This window comes from Perca fluviatilis, chromosome 17 (assembly GCF_010015445.1).
Source record: "Perca fluviatilis chromosome 17, GENO_Pfluv_1.0, whole genome shotgun sequence".
Classification (NCBI taxonomy): domain Eukaryota; kingdom Metazoa; phylum Chordata; class Actinopteri; order Perciformes; family Percidae; genus Perca; species Perca fluviatilis.
The window spans coordinates 28,608,473-28,635,299 of record NC_053128.1 but is presented as its reverse complement, the minus strand read 5'-3'; the positions used below and the strand labels follow the sequence as shown (position 1 = coordinate 28,635,299).

General features: G+C 42.3%; 1 protein-coding gene and 1 long non-coding RNA gene across 5 annotated transcripts; one reads left to right on the top strand and one right to left on the bottom strand.

Moving 5' to 3' along the window:
• The first annotated feature begins 508 nt into the window (after positions 1-508).
• Positions 509-12,381, top strand: LOC120544912. The gene is made up of 3 exons (XR_005636602.1): positions 509-738; positions 11,586-11,743; positions 12,282-12,381. It is a non-coding gene; the product is annotated as an uncharacterized LOC120544912 (long non-coding RNA).
• LOC120544911 (aryl hydrocarbon receptor-like) lies at positions 3,471-26,491 on the bottom strand. 4 transcript variants are annotated; one of them, XM_039778783.1, is made up of 11 exons: positions 26,094-26,491; positions 21,719-21,897; positions 12,473-12,585; positions 12,289-12,378; positions 11,613-11,733; positions 10,309-10,448; positions 9,231-9,433; positions 9,026-9,135; positions 8,037-8,178; positions 5,920-7,444; positions 3,471-5,464 (listed from the first exon to the last, which is right to left on the bottom strand). In XM_039778783.1, the coding sequence occupies exons 1-10, from the start codon at positions 26,150-26,152 to the stop codon at positions 5,956-5,958; spliced, it is 2,646 nt and encodes an 881-aa protein (XP_039634717.1). In that variant the 5' UTR covers positions 26,153-26,491; the 3' UTR covers positions 3,471-5,464; positions 5,920-5,955. The 4 variants fall into 4 exon arrangements, with proteins under 4 accessions (XP_039634717.1, XP_039634716.1, XP_039634715.1 ...); XM_039778782.1 differs by lacking the exon at positions 26,094-26,491 and adding an exon at positions 22,068-22,269 and having other exon boundaries at positions 3,471-3,803; XM_039778781.1 differs by lacking the exon at positions 26,094-26,491 and adding an exon at positions 22,068-22,266.
• Positions 26,492-26,827: the final 336 nt, after the last annotated feature.

The following is a 26,827-nucleotide window of genomic DNA, read 5'->3' as shown; positions in this document are numbered from 1 at the left end:
ACAGCGCTTCGCAGGCGTTGCATATGACATACCCAGCACTCGAGTCGTCGGCGTTAAGCACTTCCCGAAACCGCTCCCACACGGAGCTTCTCCGTCTTTTATTTTTTCTTGTCTTTAACTGTCCTTTTTTAATTTTCTCTCGGATCTCTTTCGCCTCCATTACACTCTTCATGTTGCTCATGTTGCTGTGGTTTGAAAGGAAGAAGGACCCCGCGAAGAGTCTAGTCTCCTAATTCGTGCCTGACGGGAAATTATACTCTTTAAAAGCCCGATCCGCGGATTAACCGCGGATATAACTGCAATCCGCGCATCACTAATGAACAGTTTTAAGAAAACGATCAAAATCTAAATACAGCAGAAACCAGATATATTGTACTCTTTGTATTACATGTATTTTGCTTGCTTGCTATTGCGCCGACAATACCCACAACGCAACGCGGCATTTATCTGAAATGGTGCGTTCAGTATAAACTGGGAAATCGGAATTTATACCATAGGCTGTGCAAATTCAAGTTTAAATGGGGTCGTGTTTACCGTGTTCACTAGAAGAGTCCATATGGACGCCCTCATCTTGTTGCATTTACGACTTCGTAAGTGAAAGGTTTCTGAAAGCTCATGGCACGAGTGTACACAACTTTCCATTTCATAACGAACTCAGTTCCATTTGAAAGCACCGTTATGTTTTGATATAGGCAGGCCCTACCCTTACTGAAAGTATTAACGTAACTGGCAAACTGCGTAAGTACACTTCAAATACATTTAGGGTTAGGTTACATCTCGTTACTTATACTGTGCGTCGCGTCTTATAAAGTAGATTATTGCTGCGTTTGGCTTTATATTTATTCATTTCAGCGTTGCGTTGTGTGGCACGGTTACATAGATAGGTCCATATATCTATGATAGGTCACCGTTTGTATGTTGACGCTTGCGCAGTAAACGAGTTAACTTCTGTAACCACGTTCTGTGGGTACGATTTAGCATCCGGCGCTATAGTGCTAAACTAACGCTAACATTTTGTTTGTAACTAACGTTACCTGCTAATATGCACGTTTAGTGGTAGGTGTAAATAAATGTGGTTGTGATTGTCTGACTGAATACATACCTGCTCTCCTGCTCAATTCCTCGTTTGAATGCGCTGTCAGCTTCGGTACGTTAGCTAGCTTACGTTATGTTTGCCCAATTTTACGGCGTTGTCCTGCTGCTTTCGTGTATAGTTAGCCTCTCAGAAAGATGCTTGGCACTCTGAAAGTCTTTTTCTTGATCTTAATTGTCCCATCCGCTCCGAATAACAACACACAGAAAGCCAAAACAAATGTCTTCTCTGACAAACTAGCCGTTTTAACGTTAGCTAGCTAGCTATTTGGTCCCGGAGAACCACTTACTCCATGTTAAATATAATTATTTGAGCAGAGGTTTGGTTTATAACAATTTCCCGCGGGCGGTTAGTTGCCACCGAGATTTTTATTCTATTTTTTTCTGCAAAAGACAGACTGCATGCGTATAAAGTATTTTTATGGACTGTCATATCATAGTCCACATTGTTTATGGTGACCGAAGTTGTGATCTAACGGTTGACTACTACGAGCCAATGAGATAACCGCTGAGCACACAGCGGGGCAACAGCAAATCAGCTCTGTGCATATAATTGGTGTTTTCTTACACGTTATACTTCAGAGCCCGATATTGCACTTTCTACTACATTTTTTTCTCCATAAATGTAGTCACAAGTTACTTTGCAGAATGCAGATTCAGATTAATAAAATATATATGATTAATTATGATGTGTTATTAAAGGTTAAGATGAGACTTATCGATCCCCAGGGAGGGAATTCAAAAGCTTCCCAGAGGTGTTAATAACTCAACTGTTACCAGCTGCAACGTGATGATTCATCAATAATTATAATCCAGTAATATATAATATTCTGAAAGGGGCCATTCTGCATAATAAGTAATTTTACTTTTGATACTTTAAGTATATTTTGATGCTAATACTTTTTCACTCAAGTCCAATTTTAATTGCAGGACAGAGTATTTCTTTACTGTGGTATCGCTACTTTTACTTTAGTAAAGGTTTCCTACTTTCTTCCACCACTTTTAAAAAGTTACTCTGTACTAGGGCTGCACGATGTGAAGAAAATATCTAATTGCGATTATTTTGACTGATATTGTGATTGTGATATGATTCACAATATTGGAGGGAATGATCATTTTTGTATTATTTTCATTTTCATTGAATGGATTTAAAAAAAAAAAAATTATTATAGTGTGAATTTTGCGATCTGTACCAAACAGAGATTTTTTTCTTAAGTCTGTAGGATAGGATTTGTAGGCAGCACCACAATACTTCATTCAGAATGGTTTGACACATATTTTGCCTTTTACAAATATTGCGCCCCCCTGCGATTTGGGTATTGCACTAGTCCATATTGCGATTTCAATAAAATTGCAATTAATTCTGCAGCCCTACTTTGTACCACTAAATAACAGCATGTAGCTCAAAGCACCATTGTGCATACAGTATGTACATCCTCACTAAGCTGCTAGCATGACTGCTGACTCTTAGGGCATTTTCACACTTGGTCCGTTTCAGCCCTTCAAAAGAACTCAGACGTATTAGTCAGATCAGAAATTTTGAAAATTAAAAAATTGCGTCTGGGCTCCAATTATTCAATACTGCAATGGTATTCTCTTCCTCTACTTTGTGAAATATGCAGGTCATTAACTGCATATGGACCAAAAAAAAAACTGATAGACTTTGGGGTCAGAGGTGCTTGCAACTGATGGTTTTGAGTGGGGGGGCAGGGCGTAGCTAGGCGGAACGAGGGAGAGCATACCATGGCAGTATTGAATAATTGGAGCTCAGACGCAATTTTTTAATTTTCAAAATTTCTGATCCTCTGAATAAAAACAGAAAATTGGAAAAACAGTTTAAAGATCCAATTTTTTAATTTGTCAAGGCAGAATTTTTTTTAAATATTTAAACCCATTTTTCTGTTTTTCCAAATGTCCGTTTGTGCTTAGAAAATGGAACTGATAAGCGTTACACTGACCGAAAACAACCGTAATCTGGTTTGGCCTCTGTCAGCAGTCTTTCCTTCTTTCTGATTGTATATCCAATCAGAAACACAGGAGACAGTGAAGAGACCGGGGGGAATGGAGCAGACAGAGGAGGGCGGCTGCTGGTGATTACATAATGGCTTGTGGGAAGACATATCTCAAAGGAGGGATAATGTGGACGCAGGAAGACTAAAACAAAAACACGAAATTATCACAGATACTCCACAGATAATGCTACAAGTTGGCACCCGAGCTGCAGACGGTGCACACGATCATAAAGGTCTTAACCTGATACCTGCTCCGATCTAAAGGTCTGAACGTCAACGGGTGACACAGTTTGAATACAACCGCACAGCGTCCTCACATTACCTCTTTAACACTTCATGTGTGGCATGGAGAATAACACATGGAGGTAACAGAGGGGTTACAGTTCTTTAATGGCAAAATAAATTAGACTCGTCCCCAATGGTTATATATGTCTTGTAGACAGGGAATACAAAGCAGCTATAGAGTGTAACATTACTGATAATTACAGAAGCACAATAATATGTCCATCTCCAACACGCAGAAATGCATACTTAGTTATGGATATGATATTACTTGACAAGGCAAATCATATTAAAGTTCTTTGATAGAGCTGAGATGGATTAAAACTGAAATATAAAGCATGTATAGAGTCAAACTTCTGAATTCAGATCTGTTCACACAGAGCACGACAGCTGCCATTTCTCCCATATCATCTGTTTCTGTGAAAACATGAGACATAATGAATTTATTGAGAACTGGTTGCAACGTCTTTAACTAGTCTCAAGTTAGATTCAGTTATTTCAATACTTTTCAGTCTTTTAAAATGGCCAGTTAATTGGCAAATGTAACTTTAACATGTGGAAAACATCTGTCTGAATTCTTTCCAACATAAGCTGCGTTAGTGTTGGGAAAAAATTAGTTTCTACATTTTCATCTTTAGTTTCACAGCTGTCTTTGCAGAGAAAAACAAAACAGTTTCAATATACAGTACATGTGGACAGAAAATAAAACAACCTGGCCCTACCGATATGAACCTATCCTTTAAAGCAGTTTTTTAAGCCAAGTCAACTGAAAGTGAGATGGAGCAGGGACCCCCTACTACATATACTGTATAAAATGAAGTTGCATAATAAACTGGGCCTACAATAACGTGAAGGGCGGCCTAAAGCCTTTATACATACCTTTTATGCTGATGTACACCTAATACTAAGCTATTAAAATAGCCTAATAATTGTTGGCATGGTTTTATAAATCATGTTTTAATGTTAAAACATACATACATGTGGGAAAGTGAATCATTAGAATTAAGTGCATCTATGGATTGCTTTAGTGACCACCTAGGCCAGTAAGCAGTGGGGATTTATATTTGCTTAAAATATGTTGGATTCATGTTAGGACTTTTTAATTTCTGAAAAAAAACTTTCCAAAATTAACAATAATTTGGAGGCCCCCCGGCATTGACTCTGAGGACCCCCTGTTGAAGATCCCTGCTTTAAAGCTAATAAAACAAACTCCCATTGGTTGGATTCACTGATAATAACAAGCTTCATTTTCTTTACTTTACAAACAACTCTTTACTTTTAAAGCAACGTGTAAGAAATGAATGATAATACAAGGTCCACGACGTGATTTAAAGTCCTCCTTGACTATGACGTGTCCTCTAAAAACCACTCAAAGAACCACAATGAGGGCGCCTGGGTAGCTCACCTGGTAGAGCGCGCGCCCAGCGGGTTCGACTAACCTGCGGCCCTTTGCTGCTGCATGTCTTCCCCCTCTCTCTCCCCTTTCATGTCTTCAGCTGTCTTATAAAAATAAAGACCTAAAATGCCCCAAAAATAGTATAAAAAAAAGAACCACAATGACATTACAGAACAACACAGAGTTCACCGATTCACATTGTGATGTACAGGAAAAGTTAAACTGGTCCTCTATAAGAGCACATGTCCTTTTATTCCTCACTTTTATGTGATGTAGAAAGATTGTAGTTCTTCAAGTCCACTTGCTAAAATCTTGGGTCCAGATTCCAATCAGCTGACGGGACACTTCACAACATTGTTGGTTACTTGCGGCATGAATATGTGCACAAAGCTCATTATTGGTTAAGGTTGTTTGATAAAAAAAAAAGTATTTTACTTTGAAATGAGAAGGTTCATATTTCTTGCTGAGCCACAGCAGACACAACACCTATAAAATATCATGAGTATCGCAGAAGGGAAACTCGTTGTCATACTCGCGCTTGGCTCTCAGTCCAGTTAGAGTCTCTGAGCGAGGTGCAGAGGCGGCTATGAGCCGGTGTTTTTGGGAAAGGTTGATGCTCCCAGTAGGAAGGGCAGGGAAGGCAAACGGGTCAACTGCACCGTTCGGGGGGAACTTTGGGGAACTGTGGAAGAAGAGCGTAGAAATACTGTGATTATCCTGAAAACTAAAACCTTCAGATGGATCAGATTGTAGGAGGTTAGGTCCACTTTATCAAGGTTGTGGGAGACGCTCATCAAAACAGGGCCAGAGCTGCCTGAGGCCTAAATATTGTGTTTTCCGAGACAAATCATAGCCATCTGGATATAGACTGAAATCTGAGCCATTTCTTTCCAGATGGTCCTAAAAATTAGTTTCTTATTATCTATTAGATAATATTATCTATTATCTAACTATCTAAGATTATTTCTTTTTTTCCAGGCTTTTTCCCTTTATTAATTAGTGACAGTGGATAGACAGGAAAGGTGGGAGAGAGATGGGTGATGACACGCAGCCTACATGGGGCGCACGCTCGTACTGGGTGAGCTAGAGGTCGCCCCAAAATGAGTTTCTAATAGCAGTTGTTGTTTTTTTTGTTACCTGAGCTTCATCGTTCCTTCAGAAGAACGGCGACTGTTACGATCCGTTTTTGGGAGGATATTCTGATCGAGCTGTTCCCATGCCGGAGTTGTCTCCACTCAGGTGAACTAAGCCGATGTTGCCCACATCTGTACAGCCAGCCGCAGACGACTGCATCGTCCCCTGGTTGAAGACTCCGACCGCCATGCCTGGATGGGGCACGGAAAAGGCAGCGTTTGTGGTTCCTCCGGAGCACGGAGGTCCCAGGAGAGGCCCGTTCTGTCCGATAGGAACAGTAGAAGCGTTCGGTATGCGACCTTCTCTTTTTTCATACATGCAGCTGCCGTACGAGCTCTGCGTTTCCGCGTGGAACGACTGAGCCGTTGAGTTCACGCCGCCTGGTGTGTGTGAGGAATGTGTCAGTGTGTGATGGTGAAAACTCTGCGGCAGCTGCTGCTGTTGCTGCCACACTGACGGGCTCTGAAGCTCTGGCCCTATGCAAGTCTGATGTGAACCCGTTAGCGTGTACTGTACGCTTTGGTTCAAGCCAGATTGATAGCTGCTGTTATGGAAGTTGTTGGTGTTTTGAACAGATGGATGCCACGAGTGTTGAGTCACTTCAGCGTGGCAGGGTTGTGTTGAAATTATTTGGTTGCCACAGTGGTGATCGCTGCTTGGAGGCCACAGGGAAGAGGCGTGTCCCTGGTGAGCGTTAAGACACTGTGTGTGAGGCACAACATGAGAAGCACCTTTCAGTCCAGTCGAACAACCAACACCACCGGGGACAGCTCCCAACAGAGCGTGCTCTGCAAAGCCAGATGTCATGTCCGTCACTTGCTGCCACTCGTTTTTTGAAAACACAGACCCAGGATGCTGTCCTTGGATGGATAAACTGTTAATCGACCCAGAAACTGAACCCAGAAAATCTGAGTCCTGCACATACCCTCCAGTCTCTTTCCTCAGAGCCTCCTCCACATATGAGAACACGTCATTGGCCAGAATTTGATCCAGTTTCCTCGACACATCTTCCCTCTCTTCATTCATCCTGGCGACGGTCTTCTCCCAGTCCCTCAGCTCTCTCTCCTCAACTTCAAGACCCTCTATCCCTCCATCCCCGATATCCCCCAAAATCTGCTCCAACGAGTCAATCATGGCCTCTGTTGTGCAGTCCCCCGTGACCGACCTCTTCTGTGAGGCCTGGATCTGGCCCGGCACGCTGAGCAGAGCGTGGCTGTCCAGGAAGGCTTGCTCCAAGGACGGCTGCAGTTCAAAATCAGGGTCCTCTATTTGGGTGAAGATTGGGAGGGGGGGACTGGGTTTCGGTGGCTGGGTGTAAACCGAGTGGTCCTGCCTGAGAAGGCATCCCAGGAGGGAGGTGGGGTCCAAAGGTTTCTCTGTTGTGGGCTCTGTGGTGCCCGGCGCGCCGGAGCAAGGGGGACCAGGGATGGACTCCAGAGAAACGTCGTACAGGACACCTTCACCGGTGGTGAGGTTGAACGGGAGCTGCTTTCTTCTCTGGTGCAAGTGTTCCTCTCCTTCTTCGTTTCTACAGAAAAATAGGGGGCAACCAGCAAAGGTTTATATACATGCCAAAAATACTTTTAAATGCTTAAATTAAGGGTGTAGCTCAAAGACGAGGAATGATCACAAGCATTTGAGCGCCTAAATTGTTTTTAGATGAAATATGGTGAAGCTATCCATTAAAGCTCCCATATTATGCTAATTTTCAGGTTCATAATTGTATTTAGAGGTTAGGTTACATGGTTTAATTTTCCAAAAACACCATATTTGTGTTGTACTGCACATTGCTGCAGCTCCTCTTTTCACCCTGTGTGTTGAGCTCTCTGTTTCAGCTACAGAGTGAGACATCTCTTCTTCTGTACTATCTTTGTTTGTAGTTGCACATGCGCAGTAGCTAGGTAAGGATCATGTTAGCTAGCTGTTTCCATAGACAGCTTCATTAGCTTTGTATCAACTTATTTGGCAATGGCTTAAATGTAACAGACATCCATTAATAAAATATAGTTGCGCACTATAATTTCAAGAGGACAAAGTTCAGATAGATTTTAGTAAGAAAGTCCTGTGTGGAAATTACGCCCTTGAACAATAAGAGCACAAGATAAGAAGCTGATGCTCACGTGAGGGCTTTCTGACGAGCGATGATGAAGTCTGGTCTCCCGTTCTTGAAGACGACCCTGGCGTTGGCCTGAACCCACAACCAGCGTCCGGTTTTGATCAGCAGCCTGAAGAAAGTGAAGCCGCTTTCTCCAGTCTTCATCACTGAGGACGGTGATGGTAGTCAGATTAATAACAGCACTCAGAGGTAGGCCTGGGTTAAAATAATTGATTCACCAATTAAAATTCATCTTTGTTTGAGTGATCTGATATTGATTAATAAAATCCCAAAATCAATCTTTTAATATATGCCCTTTCAGCGTGGATGTATAAGGGTATCACGTGACACACACAGTGCTTTCAAGCCAGGGAGCGGAGTTCGTGTCCCTGAAGAAGTTAAGGGGAAAACGCACAGGAAACGGGAGTTAGTGTCCCGGGAGAGCTACTTAAGGAAGACTGGTGTTTTAACCCAAACCACAAACATTGTTCTAATCTTAACTAGTCTTGGTGCCTAAAGTTAACTGTTCTCGCCGCAGGACAGTCACCTTTTGTCGACTAAACTCAATTGCAACAACCGTCACCTCACGGTGCTCCGTACCCGGTGCTCCGTACCCGGTGCTCCGTACCCGGTAACTTTTTCTTTTTTAAACATTATTTTTTTGGGGGGCTTTTCCCTTTTGCCTTTGATATATAGATAGATATATAGTGACAGTGGATAGACTGGAAGGGGGGAGAAACATGGGGGACGACATGCAGCAAAGGGCAGCTGGTCGTATTTGAACCTGCGCCGCTGCAGGACTCAGCCAACGTGAGAGCGCGCTCTTATTTGGTGAGCTAGATTGGAATTGGAGCTGAATTTTCCCCTAACCTAATTGATATCGAATCAGAAATGTAATCAAATCGGGACCTCGTCAATCGGAATTGAATGGATCACTGTGGAAATCACTGGCGATACCCAGCCCTACTGAGAGGTATAAAGTGCGTGGTATCAGTGGGTTGTAGGATTACTTACTCTTAAGGTGGTTGTCGGCGCAGTACATCATGTCCGCAGCGTGGATGAACTGATAGCCCGAGCCTGTTGTGACCAACTCTGTCTCGGAATATCCTAAAACCAGTTTCCCTCTGAAAAGAAAAAAAAAACACACAAAGACAGACAGTGATAGAATCTGATCTGGATAGCATTTAACATGTTCAGTTATATTAAAGAGATTGCCAACCTGGTGTCTATGCCCACAGGAGCAAAGTCCATGCTGTGTTTAGTCTGGAAGATGAGAGTCTTAGTCCGGATCTCCATGACTGAAGGAGGCTGCAGAGGAGTGGCGATGGCAAACAGAGCCAGCTGAGGGGGAGCAGCGGTCCCATCAGCCCCCATGTTTCCCTGCAAATGCAGGAACTTCAGACGTCCGGTGAAGTTTAGAGCCTGGAAGTGAAGGAGACTTAGTTACATTCATGCATATCAACATACATATCGAGTGATGCCAGCAGTACGGCTTTTTGGGTGGCAAACATCGGCCCACCAATTTGGATCACCACTGAAATATATCAACAATTATTGGATAGATGTTCATGAAATTTTGGGGGTTTCATGACCCCATCAAGATTAAATGTAATAACTTTGGAGCAGAGGTGAAAGTACTACTCAGAACAAGTAAAAGTAGCAATACTACAGTGTAGGAAAACTCTGTTACAAGACCAAATTTACTTGAGACTTATATTAAAGTACAAACTTTAAAATAAAATTTAAGCATCCAAATGTACTTAAAGTACCAAAAGTAAAAGCACTCATGGTAAGAGCCATTTTGGTTAGGCCTGCAACTAACGATTATTTTCATTATCGATTAATCTGCCGATTGTTTTCTAGATTAATCGTTTGGTCTACAAAATGTCAGAAAATAGAGAAAGGTGTCCATGCAAAGTCCAAGCTGATGTCTTTTTGATGATTTTAATGATTAAAGATGTTCATTTTTAATATGATATAGAGCAGGAAACTTCCATATTTAAGAGGCTGAAAACAGCAGTTTCTACGATTAATCGATTACCAAAATTAGTTGGCCATAATTTTTCAATCAACTAATCGATTAGTCGACTAATCGTTGCAGCTCTAATTTTGGTTCATGTTTTTTGTTTGTGTTTGCTATAAAGCTCCCGCCACTTGTTGCAGTAGTTCCTTTGAAAGTATAGTACCGAAATCTAATTCGCCTGTTAATCATGTTAGCATTTAGCCAAAAGCTCTGCAGTGCCTCAGCCTCACAGAGCTGCAGACTCTGAGTTCAACAGACGCTTTGATTACGTTACCAGGAATCCAGAGGTGTTGTCCAGGAGGCAGCGAAGGCGACAGCAGAAGCTTCTTTCCATGAAAGAGGAGTTCTCTGGAGGGATGTACTGAGGCAACAAGCGCACAGAGCTGCTCGCAGCTTTACTGCTCGACTGCCTATCTTCAGAGAAACAACATTAATCTCAAACTGGGGTGTTTGTGGACTACAGCCCACCAAATCTGTCTTTTAGCTTCATCAGCATCTGATGTTCTGAAAGTTACATCTCCATATAAGACAAATACTGTATCTGTGTGTCTGAGTAGCATTACACACGGACACAGATGTTTTCTTGTTACACAGACACACTACATTTCATGTAAAAGATGTTCTTATTAGAGCTTTGATTAATCACAACAATCAAACAATCATCATTTTTAGGAAATGTCTGATGAACCGCTACCTACGTAAGACGTAACGTATCTGCAGCGCGTGGCCACACGTGGGAGAGGACAACAAACATGTCGACCGCACCGGCAGCTGCTGTGCCATTCGTCAGAAGCTTTGGCTTTAAAATCTTCATACAACAAGGCCCAAAGAAAAGAAGCGCTGAATGCAAAATATGTGGACTTGAATTTTGACTTGGACTCTAGATCAGAGACTTGTGTCTTGACTTGGGCTCTAGCTCAGAGACTTGAGACTGGACTTGGACTCTAGATCAGAGACTTGACTTGGACTCTTGCTCAGAGACTTGTGTCTTGACTTGGACTCTAGCTCAGAGACTTGGGTCATGACTTGGACTCTAGCTCAGAGACTTGTGTCTTGACTTGGACTCTAGATCAGAGACTTGTGTCTTGACTTGGACTCTAGCTCAGAGACTTGTCTTGACTTGGACTCTAGATCAGAGACTTGAGACCTGACTTGGACTCTAGATCAGAGACTTGAGACCTGACTTGGACTCTAGATGAGTGACTTGAGACCGGACTTGGACTCTAGATCAGAGACTTGTGTCTTGACTTGGACTCTAGCTCAGAGACTTGAGACCTGACTTGGACTCTAGATCAGAGACTTGAGACCGGACTTGGACTCTAGCTCAGAGACTTGTGTCTTGACTTGGACTCTAGCTCAGAGACTTGAGCTCTGACTTGGACTCTAGCTCAGAGACTGGACTTGGACTCTAGTTCAGAGACTGGACTTGGACTCTAGTTCAGAGACTTGAGACCTGACTTGGACTTCATTTTCACAAGCCAAAAAGGTCGGGAGCCACAAATCTAGAGCTACCCCCTGATTCCAACCTGTGTTACAGTATATGTGTGACAGGTAGACCTCGATGAGCTGAATTCATACCTTCTGCTCTGATGTCTGAGTGCGTGTCGCCGAGGTCGAGGGCGAAGTGGAGCTGACATTTGAACATCTCTCTGTCGTCCATGTGAACGAGATCATGAACACTCTGCTGGACCACATCCGACTGATGACAGGTGAAGAGGGGGACAGAGTTTACATTTACTACAAGTACTGTACCGAATACAACTTTTAGATATTATTTTATGCTACTTTATACTTTTACATTTCAGAGGGAAATATTGTGCTTTTTTTTACTGCACTTTGTCTGACAGTTATAGTTAAAATCAGAATCGTAATTACTTTTTTTTTTTGCCAAGTAGGTTTTTACACGCAAGGCATTTGCCTTAGTATTTTGGTGCATAAAGAAAAAAACAGCAAAAATCAAGAATCATAAATATAAAATACAACAATATGAAAAAAAGAAATACTGTATAGATAAAAAAAATCTCTTTTTACAATGAAAATAGCTGTGTTTAAAACAGTAGCAATAAATAATACTGAATAAAATGGAACACACACAGAGTGCACTCTGCAGAACCAGTACACTTACTTTTGATATTTTAAGTAAATTTTTCTGTCAATACTTCTGTACTTTTACTTAAGTAAAGCATTTGAATACTTCCTCCATCACCGGTACAAATAAAGATATTCATAATGTGTTTGTTGTCACAGTTTTTACCTGATGGAAGCCGAGGAAGTCCTGGATGGTCGGAGATGCGTAAAAGATCGTGCCATCACTCGTCACGACCAACACGAAGCCATTTAAAGCCTGTGCAAAAAATAGGAAATACAAAATTACATCCGAACGGACAAATGCACACCTACTGTATGCACGCAGGTCATCCAGTGTTTTGTTGCTGTACCTGGAGAAGGAGTTCCCCCTCTGAGAAACGGACTCCATCCAGAGACACTGACGGCCCATTTCTGCCGTTTGCAGACGCAAGAGGAGCCGACCTCGTGTCCTTCTGGAGTGTTGCTGCAATATCAAAACATCTCAGTCAAAAAAGGTACTTAAAAGATATTTAGTGTACTGAAGCTGCCAAAATGAATGAAAGTGAACTCAATTTCCAGGTTCAAAAGGGTTTTACAGAGGGGATTTTGGATTTCTTATTTCATCGCTCCATAAATCAGAAAATAGTTTCAACCACCATTCAAAAAAATCAATTTTCGTCATGTTTTTGGGAATAAAATGTTGTATAAACCAGACTCTGAGTGATATCTGTACAAACCTTCAGAATATAGATAGGAATGAAACTGCAAAGTTTGGTGTATATAAGTGCTACTGAAGTTGAGATTTCTGGCTCAGAGTCTGAGAACATTTTAAAGACACTACAGGTGAATAGGGTTAAATATGTTTACTAATAGAGATTACCTTGAAACTTCTTCAGTTGATTACTTACAGTATATTATTTTTTTATTACAAGTTTTCTGAAATTCTACATTTGAGGCATTACCAAAAGCTCACTTTTGGTAAATTTAGGAGAAATCTACGGACACAAATAGACAAAGTGTTGTAAAATAATGTTATGGAGATGTTATGGAAGCAAAACAAACCCAAAATCTCAAAATTCACCATAAAATTCAAGTAAAAAATACTATGATGTTGCCTGTAATGTCTCGCTTTAACTGGCCAAACTTAACTGTAATCAAAGACTGGTCACTACATGCTAAAGAAACAACCCTGTTGGGTATCCTGTGTGTTTCTGCAACACTCTCTGCATCCCTGCTAATGTTCTTTTCATCATTTGTGGCACAAAGCATCAGTGACGTCCTACAATGCCTAACTGCAGGCAGCTTTTACCAGTTTTATTTTGGTCAAACAGGATTTAACAGCAGTTTTTTTTCTGTCGTGTTCAAAATAAGTGTTTTTTAAGCCAAATCTTGTGTAATCTAATCTATGATCACTGGCATCCAGTCAGCTAAGCAATAGCTCCTTTCCTTTCAGTAATGACTCTATGGCACGCTAATAAACTTCCCGTCACTCTCCATCCCCTTTTTAAAACAAACCCTCTGGATCTGCCTCTTGTCTCCCCACCTCACAAACCCAGGAATTTGCCCTGTCATCTCGGTCAAGAGCAGCTTTTCTACAAACCCAGAAAGAATCTCGAGTTTGTTATCACAGCATGAGCTGAAACCGACTCAGGGAGGTCAGCTCAAATTCAACATGTCAAACATGTCGGCGAGTGTTAAGCTCAGAGTGATACCGAAAAATAAAAGACGCAACGTGCAACCTCAAAAAGTTGTAAAACAAATTGGACAGTTTTAATGAAAAGTCAGATTTAACCTGAATCTGTAATCTGGCCTCCCCTTCTCCCCTACTCCCTTCACTTCCCTCCCTCCCTCCTCTGCTCAGCTGTGTGGAGTTTTGAAGGAAGAGGGTTCACACGCAGAGTCAGAACACCTCCCCAAAGATGTGGGCCTGGAGAGAGGAGGGGGCTGGAGAGCAGTCACCCTTCGGACTCTGTGAAAACTAACGCTACATCTACACCACTACGCTCTCATGTTTTAACCTTTGTGTTGTTTTCTCGTCGACCGTGCAACTTTTTGTCAAAATTTTAAAACTTTGGTCGTCTTTTTCGACACTTTTGTGGCTTTTCCCGATGTTTTTGTCAATTTTCCAGATTTTTTTGTCATTTTTTCCAATGTCTTTGTGAATTTTTGTTGTTGTTTCTTTCTCCAAGAAGCTTTTTCCGACATTTTTGTCACTTTTTTTCCAAGTTTGTCACGCCTATCTGATTTCTCTGCCGATTTTTTTATGCAGTTTTTGATGTTTTTGAAGCTTTTTTCCCCGACATTTTTGTCACTTTTTTCAACGTAATGTTGTCAGACACTTAGAATATTAATCTGAGCCTGTCAGTGGCAAAACAAGCACTTTTGTGAAGGTAAATACAAGCTGGACAATTGCTCTATTAACTTGGACCAATGTCAAAGACTGTTGTTCCCATCAGTCACTTAAGGCCGTTTTACAGTTGTGCGTAAGCTCCACGCAGAGCTCTCATAAGTGGCCTGATGTTTATACTTGTGTGTTGGTCTGTGCGTCGAGCCGGCGTGTGTGTGTGTGTGTGTGTGTGTGTGTGTGTGTGTGGGTGGATTAGGTGATAGAGCGAGGGAGAAGTGACAGAGTGACGGGGGTTAGCTTTGGAGCGAGTAGCGACTCTAGAGTCCTAGTGAGAGAAACAAAGCGTCTCCCCCGTTCTTTCTGACCACGGTGGAAAATCTGTAGCAGGAGAAGTTAACCCTCTCCTTGATTTCATGTTGTTTATGGAGAAGGAGAACCAGGAAATGAGCCAGAGGAAATGCAACGCTACAAAACAACGGCCGAACAACGTGCGTCGCTGCTACGTGTAGTTACATTTTTCGAGAGGTGCACGTCAGGCTACGACGTAGGGTCCAGCTACGACGCAGAGGGGTCTGCGGGGCTACGCCGTCAATTTTACGCACAACTATAAAATGGCCTTTAGACACAAAAACATAGGAAAACAGAGTCCAGGTTGAACAAAAACTGTAGTTACCCTTTAACTTTAAACTCCGGTCACATCGAGCAACATTAACTGGAACCTCTGAGCAACGTTACAGGCTAAAAATAGCCAAGTTTTAAGTAAAATGTGGATCGTGCAACAAGGCAGGTCTGTTTGTCTCGTTCAGGGAATGATTGTGAAGATTTACAGAGAATACGTTTACGGCGTTGACTCTCTAACTGGGACGTTTTGGGACCGATTGGCGGAGATTTGCTATGAACAAAATACACAGCTATACATTGGTAAGAGCAAATTAAGTTTGACCGTGTATCCAGCTAATTTATATAGCTCACGTTTCTGTATTGTTGGAACAGTTAACTTAATTTAATATTGTATGTGGCGTTTGCTTTTGCGGAGTGCAAATGTTCCACCAAAACAAGTTCCTTCCCACCCAGGACGATTGTGATTGGTTTAGAGAAATGCAAACAACCCCTGACCGTTTATTCTCCTATCCCAGAATGCTGTGTGGACTACCCAGACCTACCTAACTACTAGTGCCTGTCCGACTACAAAGCAACCCCGCAGTTTTCAAACTTAAACAGCTGATGGCCGAGCACACAGCTGATGACCAAACACACAGCTGATGACCAAACACACAGCTGATGGCCGAGCACACAGCTGATGGCCGAGCACACAGCTGATGGCCGAGCACACAGCTGATGACCAAACACACAGCTGATGACCAAACACACAGCTGATGACCAAACACACAGCTGATGGCCGAGCACACAGCTGATGGCCGAGCACACAGCTGATGACCAAACACACAGCTGATGGCCGAGCACACAGCTGATGGCCGAGCACACAGCCGATGACCGAGCACACAGCCGATGGCCGAGCACACAGCCGATGGCCGAGAACACAGCTGATGACCAAACACACAGCTGATGACCAAACACACAGCTGATGGCCGAGCACACAGCCGATGACCGAGCACACAGCAGATGGCCGAGAACACAGCCGATGGCCGAGCACACAGCCGATGGCCGAGCACACAGCCGATGACCGAGCACACAGCTGATGGTCGAGAACACAGCCGATGTCGAAAGCACACAGCCGATGTAACGTCGAGCACACAGCTGATGACCAAACACACAGCTGATGGCGAACACACAGCCGATGGCCGAGCACACAGCTGATGACCAAACACACAGCTGATGGCCGAGCACACAGCCGATGACCGAGCACACAGCTGATGACCAAACACACAGCCGATGGCCGAGCACACAGCTGATTTCAATTCTCCGCCCCCTCGTCGAAACCAGGCACCAAAACACAAAGCAAGCCGATCCACTTTTCCATGTTGATAAGAGCATTAAAATGAGAAAAAAATAATGGGACAAAAAGAAATCAAGGGACATTTAGAATAGATAAAAATATGTGATTAATTGCGAGTTAACCATGACATTAATGCGATTAATCGCGATTAAATATTTTAATCATTTGACAGCACTACCTAAAATATATAATCAGGAGAAATTTTGCAGCATTTCTGCTTCCTGAAGGTATTTACTTTCATGTTCAGCCTTCTGAAACTACACTAATATATTATTAATTGTCCAAATTAAGCAGCCAGTCATTGCCTGTATAAAAGCCTCAGCGGCATCTGTAGCCTGTTTATGACTCAGCGCAGCAGATTCGTCTTGCAGGAAAATGCAGCTGGAGGCCGAGTTAATGACAGAGCTGACCTCGCTGCAACCTCAACCTCATTATCGACAAACACAGGAAGCAGACATGAACAACCAGCTTAAACCCTCCCCGCGGTGTCAGACATCCTGAGCAAGTCAGACTCTGGACTCTGTTGCCAAGGTGACAGGGGTTCACCATGGCAACTCCCAGGTGATGGCAGAAGCATCACCTGGGACTCATTCACTGACGGAAACAACACACTAGTCTGTGATCACACACCCCTTGGTTTTCTTTATAGTTCATTTTCTCCTCATTTAGGTGGTTGAACTGATGAACTTGATGCAATAAATGGTGACGCATATTGTTAGTTTCATGCACCATAATCAAAATATTTGGTTCTCTCTGTAGTTTAGTTGGTATAGTGTTTGTGTTAAGTTATGTTTAGTTGACCTCTTTATGATGTTTGTTGCATATTTTATAAAACATTTTTTAATTTTAAGATTATTTAATTTTAAGATTATTTTTTTGGGGCATTTTAGGCCTTTATATATATATATATAGGACAGCTGAAGACATGAAAGGGGAGAGAGAAGGGCAATGACATGCAGCAAAGGGCCGCAGGGCGGAGTCGAACCCATGGCCCCTGCGTTCAGGATTGAACCTCTATATATGGGCGGCACCTCTACCAGGTGAGCTACCCAGGCGCCTGGTCTTTCATTTTTTGGGGGTGAATAAACCCACCCTTTTTTATTTGTATTCATCTTGTGACTCCTGCTGTCTGCCTGCCAGCTCGCTCCCTCACAGAGGGGCTGATTCACTCGAGTTGTGAGTTGCTGAAGAGTTTGTTGACAGTGCTTCAGTTTCAGTGTGCACACATGCAGTCAGTAGTCCGCAAACAGTGTGCTCTGTGTTCAGCACGCTGCCGGAGGGCCTGCAGGGCTGACGTCAGCCTCCAAACCAACAATAGAGCGTTACTCACACAAAAACTATCTGCAACAGACGAGGATGTACGCAAACATGTAAACACTTTTCAAAATATCTTCTGATTTTTTTTGTGTGCTTAAAAACAAATAATCTAAAATCTAGACTACAATCTCACTTCTTCTAACTTGATTTAGACAACTTGAGGAACCCTATTTATGCCAAGAAAAAGAAAAATGTTAAGACTGATATTTCTTTATTTGGATATCTCGAGGTGACACATAACGCAGAATTTATTTTTGTCTTACTCTTAAAGGACAAATCCAGTGCAAAATGAACCTAGGGGGTTAATAACACAAGTGACCGTTCTCTGGGATCTGTTTTCATGCTAAACGAATGTGACCAGTTTTAGGGCAAACCGCTAATTAGCTTATAACTCTAGTCGTCGGGGCACGGGTAAAATAAAAAGAAATTGCGATACTATACTGTATTGATTTTTTCCCCCACCCCTAGTCCCTACATGTAAACAGAAGCATTGAGAACTTTGTAAGTGTACAGACAGTTTATTAAAGGTCCCATGACATGGTGCTCTTTGGATGCTTTTATATAGACCTTAGTGGTCCCCTAATACTGTATCTGAAGTTTCTTTTATATAGACCTTAGTGGTCCCCTAATACTGTATCTGAAGTCTCTTTTATATAGACCTTAGTGGTCCCCTAATACTGTATCTGAAGTCTCTTTTATATAGACCTTAGTGGTCCCCTAATACTGTATCTGAAGTCTCTTTTATATAGACCTTAGTGGTCCCCTAATACTATATCTGAAGTCTCTTTTATATAGACCTTAGTGGTCCCCTAATACTGTATCTGAAGTTTCTTTTATATAGACCTTAGTGGTCCCCTAATACTATATCTGAAGTCTCTTTTATATAGACCTTAGTGGTCCCCTAATACTGTATCTGAAGTTTCTTTTATATAGACCTTAGTGGTCCCCTAATACTGTATCTGAAGTCTCTTTTATATAGACCTTAGTGGTCCCCTAATACTGTATCTGAGGTCTCTTTTATATAGGCCTTAGTGGTCCCCTAATACTGTATCTGAGGTCTCTTTTATATAGACCTTAGTGGTCCCCTAATACTGTATCTGAGGTCTCTTTTATATAGGCCTTAGTGGTCCCCTAATACTGTATCTGAGGTCTCTTTTATATAGACCTTAGTGGTCCCCTAATACTATATCTGAAGTCTCTTTTATATAGACCTTAGTGGTCCCCTAATACTATATCTGAAGTCTCTTTTATATAGACCTTAGTGGTCCCCTAATACTGTATCTGAGGTCTCTTTTATATAGGCCTTAGTGGTCCCCTAATACTGTATTAGTATTAGGGGACCACTAAGGTCTATATAAAAGCATCCAAAGAGCACCATGTCATGGGACCTTTAACCCCTAGGTTAATGTTGCGCCGGATTTCTTCTTTAAACTATGATAACATATTACAGCCCTTCCTCTTTTTGTTCCCTCTTCTTGATGTAACAACACATTCAAAACATCCAAACACACATCAACTATCAAATTAATAACAGACATGAAAGATTTGCGTGAGGACTGCATGAAAGTTTAGTGTTATATTTAAGCATCGACACATAATGGGCCTAAACATCAGGCCCTGAACAAACATCCTCCACAATCGGAGGAAACTGATGTAGAAGATTAGATGGAGACTTAGAAGAAAATTCAGGAGGCCACAGAGAGGTACTTTATGTAAAAACAATGAAAACTGCAACGCTTTCATCCTGAAGAATTCCTGATTGACAGATTTTAGCTCGTTAGCAGCTCAAGCAGTCCAGACTAAAATATCTCAACAACTCTTACGTGGATTGTCATGATTTCTTTTACAAACATTCATGATCCCCAGAGGAGAAATCCTTGTGACTGTGATCATCCCCTGACTTTTCTACTATACTACTACTCTACTACTACAACTATTTAATGGATTGCCGTGAACTTTGGTTCAGATATTCACAGTGTCCAGAGGATGAAGTGTAATAACTTTGATGATCCTTTTGACTTTTCCTCAAGTGCCATCATCTGGTCAAAGTTTTCACTTATCCAGTGAAATATCTTTACACCAACTGGGTTTATTTGCACAACATTTTAAACAGACGTTAATGGCTCCAAAACAATATGGCATTTATGTCTTTTTGATGGTTTGTTCTGGTTGATGGGACCATGATGCTCCTGATTGTATCATATTAGCAGGGTTTTTATTGTTAAAAATAATAACATGGCCACCTGGGTAGCTCACCTGGTAGAGCAGGCGCCCATACATAGAGGTTTACACTTCGTCAGGCTTACGAAGTCGCAGCGGTCGCAGGTTCAAAACTTTGCTGCATGTCATTCCCCCTTCTCTCTCCCCTTTCATGTCTTCAGCTGTCCTATATATATATAAAGGCCTAAAAAAATGCCCAAAAAATTATCTTAAAAAAAATAATAACATGAGCTTTGCCTGTGAGTTTGACACTATCAATTGTTTTGCTTATTTCTTGGGCGACATTTCACAGCTTGTGTGCGATGTCGGTCTGGACGAACATCAAAGTTGAGAGGAGATAGCGTGCTGATGCAGATACAGCCGTCATACAATGACGTGACGTCAACCAGCTCACTCTCCTTACACTTCGTCTCGACTCTCTCTTTCTCTGCTGATTTCCCTTACCTTTTTTGTAAACCTCTTGGGAAAGCTGGATATGCGTTACTAAAACAATCTCCAAATCTAGAACCATGTCTATCTAGTACGACAGTACGATCTAGTACCATAAACTAAACACTCAGGTAATGTGAAGCTGCAGTGTGTTAGCTGTTCAGTCGTCTCCATTCACAAACACTCCTGATCTGCACCGCCTTGTCAAGAGCCCTCATGTCGTGCCACCGTGCTTCAGCCCCCCTCCCTCTGCTCCATCAGCAGCAGTGATCAGCATGATGATAGCAGAGCAGAGAGCAGCACAAAGAGAGAGAGGAAAGGCCTGCTGGACTCTGCAACTCTTTTGGTGTAAAATCTGCGGCCCCAACGGCACTGGTGCAGTTTTGTTAAAGCCTAAATTTAGATAGCTGGTGAATGCATCTTGGTTTGGTTTGATATTAATGAACGTCCGTTACATTCAAACCGTTGCCAAATGAGTTGCTACAAAGCTAATTAAGACTATCAAATACAAATACCAAAACAAAGACAACTAAATACGTTGTGGTGTCCATAATCCGATCTAAGGAGCCTGACTGGACTGCCAATTGTCTAGTTGACTATCCCTTAACGGAGAAACATCTGATTATCTCTCTCTCTCTCTCTCTCTCTCTCTCTCTCTCTCTCTCTCTCTCTCTCTCTCTCTCTTTCTCTCTCCCATCAGGGGTCTTGAAAATATTTTTATCTACAAAAGGGGGGCCCAGCAGAAAAGGTTTGGGAACCACTCCTTTTAAAAAAAATATCGTTTGGTTCGTAACAACCAGCACAAAGACACGGACCTTTAAGACAATAATGCAAAGCAGTGTGAAACACATATGTGATTAAGCTCAAGTTCAACACTTTAATCAGCTATCACTTTAAACAGCAGGAAGGTGCAGGCAACCAAGTGCCAACTTTGACTGTGTGTGTGTGTGTGTGTGTGTGTGTGTGTGTGTGTGTGTGTGTGTGTGTGTGTGTGTGTGTGTGTGTGTGTGTGTGTGTGTGTGTGTGTGTGTGCATGTGTGTGTGTGTGTTTGATCAGTGTCAGAAGTCCCGTCTGCCTGTTCCTTTGCATAGACTCTCATCTGTCCCTGCAAACACACTCTCCTGTTTCCCTCCCAGCAGGGCGACTATTCATTATTCACAGTGTCAAGTTCCCTCTCTGACATCTCAAACACTCTCAGCTCAGCCACAAAAATGTCTGGAGCTGCATATTTGCTCACCTGACACACTGATCCCAAACACCCCATCTCTCACTTTCAATATATCACACACGTACGCAAGTTTCATATGACCTTATTACCGCTAAACCATGAGTTAGAGTGCACTGACCGTGGAAGTAACTCTTAACCTTTAGGTATCCCACACTGAGCCGGAGCACAGAGAGTTTGTCCAGGCGACTTCTGAACTCGTCGGAGAACGGCAGCATGCTGGTGAGGCATTCCAGCTCTCCGTTCAGACGGTCCCGGTGGCGCTTAGACGGATTGGTCTTGACGGGCGGAGGCTTCACACTGAAACGACACACAAGACAAAGAGGATACAGTATGTTCAGTGACGCTTGCTTGCTAAAACATGTTTGCTCTGCTCGACAATCTGCCACACACAGTTGGAATTTCCATCTCAAATTGAAGTGGGAGTTTTTGGTACAAGGTAAATTTTACATATCCTGTAACAAGCTCACATCGGAACGTCTGCATGCGTGGATGTAGGAGATACTGACGCTGACAAATCCTGTTCATGACAACAATACATCCAGTGTTTGAAGTTCTGAAAGACAATGTGGGTTTCTGCCCAAATAAACTGTAAACCACATCAAACAAAGCTGCAACTTCCTGGTTTTAAGAAGGCTGAAAGTGTGGTTCATACTTTTGTTATTACTAGACTGGAAAACACAGAAATAGATAGAAATGTTGGTTTCACAGTCTGTGTTTGGAATAAATACCCAGAAATATCAGATTTACTGTGAATTCTGGAAATTATGTCCACAAAGTTAAGTGGAAAGCAGTGGAAAGCAGCAGGGGATTGAATCTAAGTACATTTACTAAAGGTCTGTTATTAAAGGGATAGCTTGGATATTTTAAAGTGTGGTTGTATGACTTACTTCTACATAGTCAGTGTATTAGTTGCAGTAGATGGCGGTCAGCATGCCCCTAGTTTGGAGAAGCAGACAGGAGTACCGGCACGGAATCTAAGGCACCAGACTCCTTGAACACAGGAGTAGCTGGTGCCTCGATCAGTTAGTTTCCGAACTAATCTTTTAAAATACGATGGAGGCAGCGGTAGAGCAGCAACTCCAATGTCCTGCAAGGTAAAATTACTGTTTTTGGCTTCAGTTCCCCGTAGTAAAGGGCTGTCTAGTCTATATTGACGAGGTTCCACCAAAACAAGTTCCTTCCCGAGGCTATTTCGCAGAGGAACCGTTGCTCCGTCCCGCGCTTAGCGCTGTCCAAAACGATTGTGATTGGTTTGAGAAAAAAAAAGCCAATAAACCAGAGCACGTTTTTCTCCCATCCCGTAATGCTGTGTGGACCAGCCAGACCCTCCTCCGCGGCGCTGTGGAGGAAGGTCTGGCAATGCGAGACTAGGGGCTGTCTGACAGCAAGGTAAAGCGGTGAAAATATTCCAAAAATAGCGTACACTTAAACTGATATTGACATTTTTAGGTGGCTAAGATACGTTGAGCTGCTGCCCCCTGTGAATGTCTGCACAAAATAGCAATCCGTCCGATAGAGGTGTGAATCTTCACTGATCTCCCGATTCGATTCGATTACGATTCTCATGTCAGCGATTCAATTCGATATCTCAATGCATCACGATGCGTCAAATACATTTTTCTATTAAAGCCATGTAGGATATTTAATTCATAGCTTTTCAAGCTTCAAAAACAAAATATTCTGCATTGCTCTAATACTAAATAAATTGGATACATAAAACTATACAGCACTGAGCACATGGCACTTCCTGAATGTGCAAAACATAACAGAATATGTATGTATATAGGCATTCATTACATTTTAAACAGAAATAATCGATTATGAGCCGGCCGATTATCGATGCAGCATCGTCCATGTCCACGATTCGATGCATTGATTATTTGATTAATTTCCACACCTCTACTGACTGCTGCTGAAGCTAAACATGGCTAAAGAATCCAGTTAGTTGTTACATCATGATTTCGAGACGGCACGAGTGTGTTGATCTCCCACTTGGCCTGTGCCAGTATTACTACAAACTACCACAATGTGATTCCTCATCAACATGTCAGGACATGCAGCAGCCCTGTGAGTGTTCCTCCCTGGCTGAACACAAAGAGATCTGAGGAATGAGATGGAGGAGAGAGATGGAGAGAAGAGGAGAGACAAGTACACACTGCAGGCAGGAATATGGAGATGAAACACGGCAAGAGAGAGAAGAAAAATCAGGAGGAAAACATCAGACTTCAGAGTAAAAAGGAGACTAATAAAGGAACCTATATGTAATATAATATGTAATATTTCTGCATTAAAATGTCTAAAAACGACTATACCTATTTTATATATTTTGTTGAGTGGTGTATTTAAAGTGCTCATATTATGCTTTTTGGCTTGTTCCTTTCCTTTGTGTTGTATATCTTTTTTTGTGCATGTTATATGTTTAGTATATATGTTTAGTAGTAAAGTGAAAAAGCCCAAAGTCCCCCCCCAAAGGGACTTACCATCTCCAACAGAAAACACTGTTCACCAACTGCTCCAAACAGCTCTATTGTAGTCCAGCCTTTACTTCAGAGACAGACATGGTCACTTTGGAACACAGGTTATAATGCTCGCCTAGCTGCTAGCATGGCACACCCTCATACTCTGCTTCTGACTGGCTAGTAGTCCTTACCTAGCTACTGTCAGGGCACGCCCTCATACTCTGCTTCTGACTGGCTAGTAGTCCTTACCTAGCTACTGTCAGGGCACGCCCTCATACTCTGCTTCTGACTGGCTAGTAGTCCTTACCTAGGTACTGTCAGGGCACGCCCTCATACTCTGCTTCTGACTGGCTAGTAGTCCTTACCTAGGTACTGTCAGGGCACGCCCTCATACTCTGCTTCTGACTGGCTAGTAGTCCTTACCTAGCTACTGTCAGGGCACGCCCTCATACTCTGCTTCTGACTGGCTAGTAGTCCTTACCTAGGTACTGTCAGGGCACGCCCTCATACTCTGCTTCTGACTGGCTAGTAGTCCTTACCTAGGTACTGTCAGGGCACGCCCTCATACTCTGCTTCTGACTGGCTAGTAGTCCTTACCTAGCTACTGTCAGGGCACGCCCTCATACTCTGCTTCTGATTGGCTAGTAGTCCTTACCTAGGTACTGTCAGGGCACGCCCTCATACTCTGCTTCTGACTGGCTAGTAGTCCTTACCTAGGTACTGCGTATGTGCGACTCCCAACAAAGATGAAAGAGAAGTGAGAGGTCTCACTCTGTAGCTAAAACAGAGAGCTCAACACACAGGGTGAAAAGAGGAGCTGCAGCAATGTGCAGTACAACAAAAATGTTTGTTTTTTTAATTAAACCATGTAAACCTATTCTGATATAACCTCTAAATACAATTATGAACCTGAAAATTAGCATAATATGAGCACTTTAACATTATCCCAAATGTTTCCAACTATGTTCAAACCCAGATAAATCTGTAGTTTTAGTCCAATGACACAGAATGGCCTGTCAATGGCTATTGTCGGGCAGGTGCGTAGGATATGATCAAAAGCAGCAGATCAAAAAGTTTAGAGAAAGTCCCGCACACTGACCATTTACGCAAGCAATAATTTATTTAGAAAAATACAACGTTTCGGTCTCAGACCTTCATCAGGTAAGTTCAGGCAGATTAGAACCCAAATTGAAACGTAAGCAACTAAAATTGCTGAATGTGAACCCTTTTTGCAAGGCACTGTAGGGGTGGGAATCACCAGAGGCCTCACGATACGATATCATCACGATACTTATGTCACAATATGATATTATTGCGATTTTAAACATATTGCAATATTCTGCGATATACTGGAATGTATTACCTTTTTTCCAACTTCAAATTTTTCCCAATTTCAAAAGATGTCACATCGGTTTTATCGAAAAAGATAGGCTACATTCTCTGTTTTTCTGCAAAATCAGATTGTCAAGCAGACAGACTGACCAACAAATAAATCATAAAAGATCGATACTTGGTGTATGTGTATCGATACAGTATTGCCACAAAAAATATCTCGATACTATACTGTATTGATTTTTTCCCCCACCCCTAGCACTGTATCCGTGTTGCATTCTCTTTAGGGGCTGAGCCCCCTAAAGGTCTGATCCTAGAATCACCCCTGCTTCCACGTTTACCTTATCTGCCCTTGACCTCATTACCTTTGAGAGACATCCGCTGCAGGTGAACCCCCCTCCCCCCTCCCTCTGGAAATCACTAAAGTAAAGCTAAAACAACAACCTGCCTCACTTTGTGGAAGCACTAGGTTTAACGTTAAGGGATAGGTTGTGTTACAACTAACTACTACGGCTAATAATAATAATTGCACAGTAATTAATACAGCGGTGATGGCTGCCTGATCCATTGGCCCGCAGTGACCCGCCATAACCCCTCTGACCCTCTGAGAGAGGTCTGTTTCACAGCCTGCGCTGCAACAACAACAACAATAACAACAACAACAACAACAACAAAATAACGTTTCCAAACATGAAAAGGTACCTTTTCAGAACGGGCTTCTTCCTCCTCTTCACCGGGTATACTCGACCATTCCCCAGCATAGTGTTGCTCAAGTTTCAGCCTCAACTGTCTCTTTCTTTCACTTTAAAAAACTAACAAAAAAACATATATGTGTATATAAAAAGTTTCACTTTTAAAATCTCCAGACAGACACACCTTGTACAGTATGTTCCACCTTTAAAAAAAAATCAACAACTGGTTATTTAACTTTAACTCGGCTCACTGCTGCGACGCAGGAGATCAGTAATCCAGATACATGAAGTCTGGCAGCATTTTGCAGCACTACGTTGCGGGTCAGAACCTCCTTAAAAAGTCGCAAACTTTTCAGAGGGAAGTACAGCAGCAAACACACTAGCCAGTCCTCCCTGTTCGTGTGTGTGTGTGTGTGTGTGTGTGTGTGTGTGTCTCTGCTCGCGTCAGCCAATCAAATCCACTGTAGCATCGCCGTTTCTCTGTGTCACCCTTTATGATTGGTGTAAAGCTTCTTCTTTGTCTAGCCTCCTTGTCCTCAGCTGTGAAATACACAAACTGTACACGTAAATGTGCTTTGTCTACTTAAAGCTATAGTGCGTAGTTTTTAAGTTGCTAAAGTTACGCATTAAAGTTATAAGAGAGAAAACGCTTGTTTCCTTTATAAATTAAAAAAACAGATGTCAAGTTTGACATAAAGTGACAGCAGCTCAACTTCCCATCGTTTTCTGACACTGCTGTGTGTG

Coding starts and splice junctions, on each gene's coding strand:
- LOC120544911 (XM_039778782.1), bottom strand. CDS start 22,138: ATGTATTGTTGTCATGAACAGGATTTGTCAGCGTCAGTATCTCCTACA. Junction 9,136..9,230: donor CCTGTGGGCATAGACACCAG/GTTGGCAATCTC, acceptor TTTTCTTTTCAG/AGGGAAACTGGTTTTAGGAT. Junction 7,445..8,036: donor GCTCGTCAGAAAGCCCTCAC/GTGAGCATCAGC, acceptor ATTTTTCTGTAG/AAACGAAGAAGGAGAGGAAC.